Source organism: Leucoraja erinacea, unplaced genomic scaffold (assembly GCF_028641065.1).
Source record: "Leucoraja erinacea ecotype New England unplaced genomic scaffold, Leri_hhj_1 Leri_568S, whole genome shotgun sequence".
Lineage (NCBI taxonomy): Eukaryota > Metazoa > Chordata > Chondrichthyes > Rajiformes > Rajidae > Leucoraja > Leucoraja erinaceus.
In genome coordinates, this window is record NW_026576474.1 from 38,767 (window position 1) to 47,500 (window position 8,734).

Consider the following 8,734-nt stretch of genomic DNA (forward strand, 5'->3'; position numbering starts at 1 on the left):
GGGGGGGTTCAGAGAGAGGGGGGGGGCGGGGAATAAAACCAAGCTTGGACCACGGACAAAACCAAGGTTGCTTAGTCACACGATGGTACAGTTAAATAAAGTCTAGTTTAGTTTAGAGATACAGCGCGGAAACAGGCCCTTCGGCCCCACCGAATCCGTGCCGGCCAGCGATCGCCCATTCACATACTAGTTTAGTTTAGAGATACAGAGCGGAAACAGGCCCTTCGGCCCCACCGAGGCCATGCCGGCCAGCGATCTCCCATTCACATACTAGTTTAGTTTAGAGATACAGCGCGGCAACAGGCCCTTCGGCCCCACCGAGGCCATGCCGGCCAGCGATCTCCCCGTATACTAGTTTAGTTTAGAGATACAGAGCGGAAACAGGCCCTTCGGCCCCACCGAGGCCATGCCGGCCAGCGATCACCAATTCACATACTAGTTTAGTTTAGAGATACAGCATGGAAACAGGCCCTTCGGCCCCACCGAGGCCGTGCTGGCCAGCGATCTCCCATTCACATACTGGTTTAGTTTAGAGATACAGCGTGGAAACAGGCCCTTCGGCCCCACCGAGTCCGTGCCGGCCAGCGATCCCCGTACACTAACACCGCCCCACACACACACACACGGGGGGCAGGTTACACTTATATCGAGCCAATTAACCTACAAATCTGTACGTCTTTGTAGTGTGGGGGGGGGGGGCTGTTGCCGCTCTGTGTCTCTGACCTAAACTACACTAAAGGGGAGGGGAGGGGTGGGGGGGTAACAGAGGGAGGGACAGAATGTTGGGCGGAGGGAGAGGGGCAGGGTAGAGGAGGAGCCAGGAGGGCTAGGGGCAGAGAGAAGGGGCAACGCTGGGGCAGATATACTAGGTGAAGGGGCGACAAGGAAAGGGGAGGGGGCAAAGGATTGGGGGGGCACAACAGGAAGAGGGGCAGGAATGCTATGGAGGGGGGCAGAGAGATGTGGGGGGGCAGAGAGAGGGGGGGGGCAATAGATCACTAAGTAAGAGCGGCAGGCATTTAGATTCAGATTCAGATTCAATTTCAATTGTCATTGTCAGTGTACAGGAGAGGGACAACGAAATGCATTAAGGATGGAGGGGGAAGGGGCAGAAAGGTGGGAGGAGGCAAATAAGAGAGGGGGGAGTCCGCAGGGGGAGAGGGGGGGAGGGGTAATAGCCAGCTGAGGAAGGGGGCAAGCGTTTGGAGACGGGTATGGGGGGGGGGGGGGCAAATATGTTATGGAGGAGGCAACAGGGAGAGGGACAAATAGTCAGATCGAGGGGCAGATTTTAGAGAGAGAGGGGGCAATAGACAGCAATGAAAGAGGGGGGCAGATATTTATGGAGAGGGGAGAGGAATAAGTGAGGGGGGGGGGGGGTCATATCCTGGGTTGAGGGGGCAGATGTCCTATGGAGGAGCAAACAGGGAGAGGGGCAATTGAGAGGGGTGAGGGGGGGGCATGAGGATGAGGGGCGGGTATTTAGGGGAGAGGGGTAACAGAGAGAGGGGTAACACAGAGGGGCAGGGGTGGGTCAGGTAGAGGGGCAGATATTTAGGCAGAGGGTAAATGAGAGAGGGGGTAACAGAGAGAGAGGGGGTAACAGAGAACAGAGAGAGAGGGGGGGTAACACAGAGAGAGGGGGGTAACACAGAGAGGGGGGTAACACAGAGAGAGAGAGAGGGGGGGGTAACACAGAGAGAGAGGGAGGGGGGGAGGGGGGGGGTAACACAGAGAGAGAGGGGGGTAACACAGAGAGAGAGAGGAGGGGGGGTAACACACGAGAGAGGGAGGGGGGTAACACAGAGAGAGGGAGGGGGGAGAGAGGAGGGGGGTAACACAGAGAGAGAGGGAGGAGGGGTAAACACAGAGAGAGAGGGGGGGTAACACAGAGAGGGGGGAGAGGGGTGGGGTAACACAGAGAGAGAGAGAGGGGGGGTAACACAGAGAGAGAGAGGGAGGGGGTAACACAGAGAGAGAGAGGGGGGGGGTAACACAGAGAGAGAGGGGAGGGGGTAACACAGAGAGAGAGAGGGGAGGGGGGTAACACAGAGAGAGAGAGGAGGGGGTAACACAGAGAGAGGGGGGGTAACACAGAGAGAGAGGGGGGGGTAACACAGAGAGAGGGGGTAAAACACAGGAGGGGGGGGGTAACACAGAGAGAGAGATGGGGGGTAACACAGAGAGAGGGAGGGGGTAACACAGAGAGAGGGAGGGGGGGTAACACAGAGAGAGAGGGGGGGGTAACACAGAGAGAGAGAGAGGGAGGGGGTAACACAGAGAGAGAGAGGGGGGGTAACACAGAGAGAGAGGGGGGTAACACAGAGAGAGAGGGGAAACACAGAGAGAGAGGGGGGGGTAACACAGAGAGAGAGGGGGGGGTACACACAGAGAGAGAGAGGGGGGTAACACAGAGAGAGAGAGAGGGGGGGGTAACACACAGAGAGGGATGGGGTAACACAGAGGGTAACACAGGGGGGGTAACACAGAGAGAGAGGGGGGGGTAACACAGAGAGAGGGAGGGGGGAGAGAGGAGGGGGTAACACAGAGAGAGGGGGAGGGGGGGTAACACAGAGAGAGAGGGGGGGGGTAACAGAGAGAGAGGGAGGGGGGGGTAACACAGAGAGGGGGGGGAGAGAGAGGGGGGGTAACACAGAGAGAGGGGGGGGTAACACAGAGAGAGGGGAGGGGGTAACACAGAGAGGGGGGGGTAACACAGAGAGAGGGGGGGGGTAACACAGAGAGAGAGGGGGGGGTAACACAGAGAGAGGGAGGGGGGTAACACAGAGAGAGAGGGGGAGAGGGAGGGGGTAACACAGAGAGAGGGAGGGTAACACAGAGAGAGAGGGGGGGGTAACAGAGAGAGAGAGGGAGGGGGTAACACACAGAGAGAGGGGGAGGGGGGGTACACAGAGAGAGAGAGGGGGGGGTAACACAGAGAGGGGAGGGGGGGGTAACACAGAGAGAGAGGGTACACAGGAGGGAGGGGGGTAACCAGAGACAGGGAGGGAGAGAGAGGGGGGGTAACACAGAGAGAGGGAGGGGGGTACACACAGAGAGAGGGAGGGGGGTAACACAGAGAGAGAGGGGGGGGTAACACAGAGAGAGACAGAGAGGGGTAACACAGAGGGGGGGGTAACAGGTAACACAGAGAGGGGGGGTAACACACAGAGAGGGTAAACACAGAGGGGGTAGAGGGAGGGGGTAACACAGAGAGAGAGGGGGGTAACAGAGAGAGGGGGGGGGGGTACACAGAGAGAGAGGGAGGGGGGGTAACAGAGAGAGGGGTAACACAGAGAGAGGAGGGGGTAACACAGAGAGAGGGAGGGGGGTAACACAGAGAGAGAGGGGGGGTAACACAGAGAGAGAGGGGGGGTAACACAGAGAGGGGGACAGGGAGGGGGGGTAACACAGAGAGAGGGGGGGTAACACAGAGAGAGAGGGAGGGGGGTAACACAGAGAGAGGGAGAGGGGGGTAACACAGAGAGAGGGTAACACACACAGAGTGTTGGGGATGTCAGTTTCACAGAGGCGTGAGGCCCCTTTAAGGGGCGGGCTGTGGGGCCCACAGGGAGGGAGGGGAGGATGGCCGGCGGGTGTGTGGGAGCCTCTGTGGGCCGCAGGTCCGGGGTGGGGGTAGATCGGGGGCCGGGGTCGAGACTTCCCTCTCACTCGCCCCTCTCTCTAAATGCCCGGTGTTGGAGGAACTCGGCGCCGGCGGGAGAATGTAGCGAGGCGGGAGGAGGCGGATACAATGTATCGGGCCGCGGGCAGAATGGCAACAATCCCTGGGGGCGATGTTGCCCTGGTGGGGGCATTCACACTGGGGGGGGGGCACTAGTCTTGGGGGCTTGGTCTCTATCTGAGGGGGCAAGAGAGACGGGGGCTTTGATGATGGGGAGAGGGGTTTTGCCCCAGAGGGTGGGGGGCTTCTATCCCAGGATGGGGGGCTTCTATCCCAGAGAGGGGGGCTATCCCAGGATGGGGGGCTTCTATCCCAGAATGGGGGGGCTTCTTCTATATCCCCAGGAGGGGGGCTTCTATCCCAGGGAGGGGGGCATCTAACCCAGGATGGGGGGCTTCTATCCCAGGGAGGGGGGGCTTCTAACCCAGGGAGGGGGGCTTTCTAACCCAGGGAGGGGGGCTTCTAACCCAGGGAGGGGGGCTTCTATCCCAGGGTGGGGGGCTTCTATCCCAGAGAGGGGGGCTATCCCAGGATGGGGGCTTCTAACCCAGGGGGGGGAGGGGGGCTTCTAACCCAGGGTGGGGGGCTATCCCAGGATGGGGGGGCTTCTGTCCCAGGGAGGGGGGCTATCCCAGGATGGGGGGCGCCTATCCCAGAGAGGGGGGCTTCTAACCCAGGGAGGGGGGCTTCTATCCCAGGGTGGGGGGCTTCTGTCCCAGGAGGGGGGGCTTCTAACCCAGGAGGGGGGCTTCTATCCCAGGGAGGGGGGCTTCTATCCCAGGGAGGGGGGCTTCTATCCCAGGGAGGGGGGCTTCTAACCCAGGATGGGGGGCTTCTAACCCAGGGAGGGGGGCTTCTATCCCAGGATGGGGGGCTTCTAACCCAGGATGGGGGGCATCTAACCCAGGGGGGGGGGGCTATCCCAGGATGGGGGGGCTTCTATCCCAGGGGGGGGGCTATCCCAGGATGGGGGGCTTCTATCCCAGGGAGGGGGGCTATCCCAGGGTGGGGGGGCGCCTATCCCAGGGAGGGGGGCTTCTATCCCAGGGTGGGGGGGCTTCTATCCCAGGGAGGGGGGCATCTAAACCCAGGATGGGGGACAGTGTTGGGGCGTGTGTGCACTGGGGCAGTATGGGTGCCCATTGGCTAGCCCCCCTCGCCCCCCACCCCCCCGGTCAACAGAGCAGACGACCCCCCACCCTCGTCCCGGTTGGTAGCGGGCAGGGGGCGGGGAGGAGGAGGAGGGCAGATGGGGGGCTGGGCGGGGCAACACCTGGCGCAGGAGTGGCGGTGGTGGCGGAGGCCCCTGTGGGCGAGGTCTACCCCAGCCCAGGTGCGGGGAGTGTGTGGCGGTGGTGGCGGTGTCGGGAGCCCACCCGGGGACCTGCTGCTCTACAGATACCCCCGGCCAGCCTTCGCCCGGCTCCTGGCCCTGTTCTGCGGGGCGCAGGCCGTGTTCTGGACCTACCTGGCCCACCTCGCCTTCACCTCCCTCAGAGACACGGAGCCCAGAGGAGCCCGACCCGAGGGGGCGCCCAAAACTGCCGACACCTCCCTCAACATGGGCTCCAACTGGTGGAGATATGGATTCACCCTCTCCTGCCTCACCGTCGGTAAGTCTACACTCGCTTGCTGGACCATGAGATACTTTCAAGAGAGAGCTAGATGGATCTAGCTTTCATTGCAAAAGGATTTGAGTCTAGGAGCAGGGAGGTTCTACTGCAGTTGTACAGGGTCTTGGTGAGACCACACCTGGAGTATTGCGTACAGTTTTGGTCTCCAAATCTGAGGAAGGACATTATTGCCATAGAGGGAGTGCAGAGACGGTTCACCAGACTGATTCCTGGGATGTCAGGACTGTCTTATGAAGAAAGACTGGATAGACTTGGTTTATACTCTCTAGAATTTAGAAGATTGAGAGGGGATCTTATAGAAAACTTACAAAAATTCTTAAGGGGTTGGACAGGCTAGATGCAGGAAGATTGTTCCCGATGTTAGGGAAGTCCAGGACAAGGGGTCACAGCTTAAGGATAAAGGGGAAATCCTTTAAAAACCGAGATGAGAAGAACTTTTTTTTCACACAGAGAGTGGTGAATCTCTGGAACTCTCTGCCACAGAGGGTAGTTGAGGCCAGTTCATTGGCTATATTTAAGAGGGAGTTAGATGTGGCCCTTGTGGCTAAGGGGATCAGGGGGGTATGGAGAGAAGGCAGGTACAGGATACTGAGTTGGATGATCAGCCATGATCATATTGAATGGCGGTGCAGGCTCGAAGGGCCAAATGGCCTACTCCTGCACCTAATTTCTATGATCTCCAGAACCAGGGGACACACACACACACACACACACAGTTTAAGAATAAGGGGTAAGCCATTTAGAACGGAGACGAGGAAACTCTTTTTCTCACAGAGAGTTGAGAGTCTGTGGAATTCACTGCCTCAGAGGCCAGTTCTCTGGATGCTTTCAAGAGAGAGCTAGATAGGGCTCTTAAAGATAGCGGAGTCAGGGGATATGGGGGTGAAGGCAGGAACGGGGTACTGATTGGGGATGATCACATTGGATGGCGGTTCTGCCATGAAGGGCCGAATGGCCTCTACTCCTGCACCTATTGTCTATTGTCTATTGAGGAGATGAGGTCTTGACCCGAAACTTCTCTCCAGAGACGCTGCCTGTCCCGCTGAGTTCCTCCAGCACTTTGTGTCTATCTTCTGTGTCAACCAGCATCTGCAGTTCCTTCCTCCACATGAATACAAACCAATTGTGTAGGACGGAACTGCAGATGCCGGTTTACACCGAAGATAGACACAAAGTGCTGGAGTAACTCAGCGGGACAGGCAGCATCTCTGGAGAGAAGTTTCGGGTCGAGACCCTTCTTCAGACTCGGCGATATCTATCGTTTTCGAGGCCCTTCTGCAGAAAACGTTGCCTATTTCTTTTCTCCAGAGATGCTGCCTGACCCGCTGAGTTACTCCAGCTGTATGCGCCTGTCTTTAGAGTGTTGTGTTCAGTTTGGGTGACTAGGTTATAGGACCTGCTAAGGACCCTTGTCAAGCTGCTAAGGGTTCAGAGACAAATGTGTCGTCGAGCTGGAAAGGGTGAGGGAAGATTTACAAGGATGTTGCCAGGACATGAGGGGCCTGAGCTACAGGGAGAGGTTGGGGCAGGGCTGGGACTCTATTCCTTGGAGCGCAGGAGGATGAGGGGCGATCGTATAGAGGTGTATAAAATAATGAGAGGAATAGATCGGGCAGATGCACAGAGTCTCTTGCCCAGAGTGGAAGGAATTGAGTATAGAAGTTGGGATGTAATGTTAAAATTGTACACGGCATTGGTGAGGCCAATTTTGGAGTATGGTGTACAATTTTGGTCGCCTAATTATAGGAAGGATGTCAACAAAATAGAGAGAGTACAGAGGAGATTTACTAGAATGTTGCCTGGGTTTCAGCAACTAAGTTACAGAGAAAGGTTAGGGCTTTATTCTTTGGAGCGCAGAAGGTTAAGGGGGGACTTGATAGAGGTCTTTAAAATGATGAGAGGGATAGACAGAGTTGACGTGGATCAGCTTTTCCCACTGAGAGTAGGGAAGATTCAAACAACGGGACATGACTTGAGAATTAAGGGACAGAAGTTTAGGGGTAACATGAGGGGGAACTTCTTTGTGGATGTGTGGTGGAATGAGCTTCCAGTGAAGGTGGTGGAGGCAGGTTCGTTTTTATCAGTTAAAAATAAATTGGATAGTTATACGGACGGGAAAGGTTTGGAGGGTTATGGTCTGAGCGCAGGTGTATGGGACTAGGGGAGAATACGTGTTTGGCACGGACTAGAAGGGTCGAGATGGCCTGTTTCCGTGCTGTAATTGTTATATGGTTATATGGAATCGAGGACCAGAGGACATAGGTTCAAGGTGAAGGGGGAAAGATTTAATAGGGATCTGAGGGGTAACTTTTTCACACAGAGGGTGGTGGGTGTATGGAACGAGCTGCCGGAGGAGGTACATTGGAAGTAGCTTTGCCTCTTCGGATCTGAGGCTTTGCAGTATGTAAATTGGCGAATTTAAATTGTCCCCAGTGTGTGTAGGATAGTACTAGTGTGCGGGTGATCGCTGGTCGGCGTGGACTCGGTGGGCCGAAGGGCCTGTTTCCGCTGGGTATCTCCGACACCTCTCTCTCTCCCTCCACTCTTGCTACGATCTACTACTTTGGTGACACTCGGACTATCCTTGATCGGACTTTGCTGGCTTTACCTTGCACTAAACGTTATTCCCTTATGATGTTTTGAAGGATGAGGGGTGGGAACTTATAGAAACATATAAAATTATAAAAGGACTGGGCAAGCTCGATGCAGAAAAAATGTTCCCAATGTTGGGCGAGTCCAGAACCAGGGGCCACACACACACAGTCTTAGAATAAAGGGGAGGTCATTTAAGACTGAGGTGAGAAAAAACCTTTTTCACCCAGAGAGTTGTGTGAATTTGTGGAATTAAAGAAGGAACTGCAGATGCAGGAACAATCAAAGGTGGACAAAAATGCTGGAGGAACTCAGCGGGTGAGGCAGCATCTATGGACAGAAGGAATTGTCGACGTTTCGGGTCGAGACCCTTCCGGGTCTCGACCCGAAACGTCGCCAATACCTTCTTAGAATAAAGGGGAGGTCATTTAAGACTGGGTTGAGAAAAAAACTTTTTCACCCAGAGAGTTGTGTGAATTTGTGGAATTCCCTGCCACAGAGGGCAGTGGAGGCCAAGTCGCTGGATGGATTTAAGAGAGAGTTAGATAGAGCTCTAGGGGCTAGTGGAGTCAGGGGATATGGGGAGAAGGCAGGCACGGGTTATTGATTGGGGATGATCACAATGAATGGCGAATGGTGCTGGCTCGAAGGGCCGAATGGCCTCCTCCTGCACCTGTTGTCTATGTATCTGTACACTGTGGATGGCTGGATTGTAAGCATGTGTTGTCTTTCCGCTGACTGGTTAGCACGCAACAGAAGCTTTCCGCTGTACCTCGGTACACGTGACAATAAACGGAACTGAATTCCCTCTCTCTCTCCCACA

At 56.2% G+C, this 8,734-nt stretch overlaps 1 protein-coding gene across 1 annotated transcript in view; it reads left to right on the top strand.

Moving 5' to 3' along the window:
- The first annotated feature begins 4,934 nt into the window (after nucleotides 1-4,934).
- The window catches only part of tmem223 (transmembrane protein 223), a 4,108-nt gene continuing 308 nt past the window's right edge, over nucleotides 4,935-8,734 (top strand). Inside the window, exon 1 of the mRNA XM_055630896.1 lies at nucleotides 4,935-5,298. Within this exon, the coding sequence (XP_055486871.1) occupies nucleotides 4,935-5,298 (364 nt within the window). The remainder of the gene's footprint in view (nucleotides 5,299-8,734) is intronic.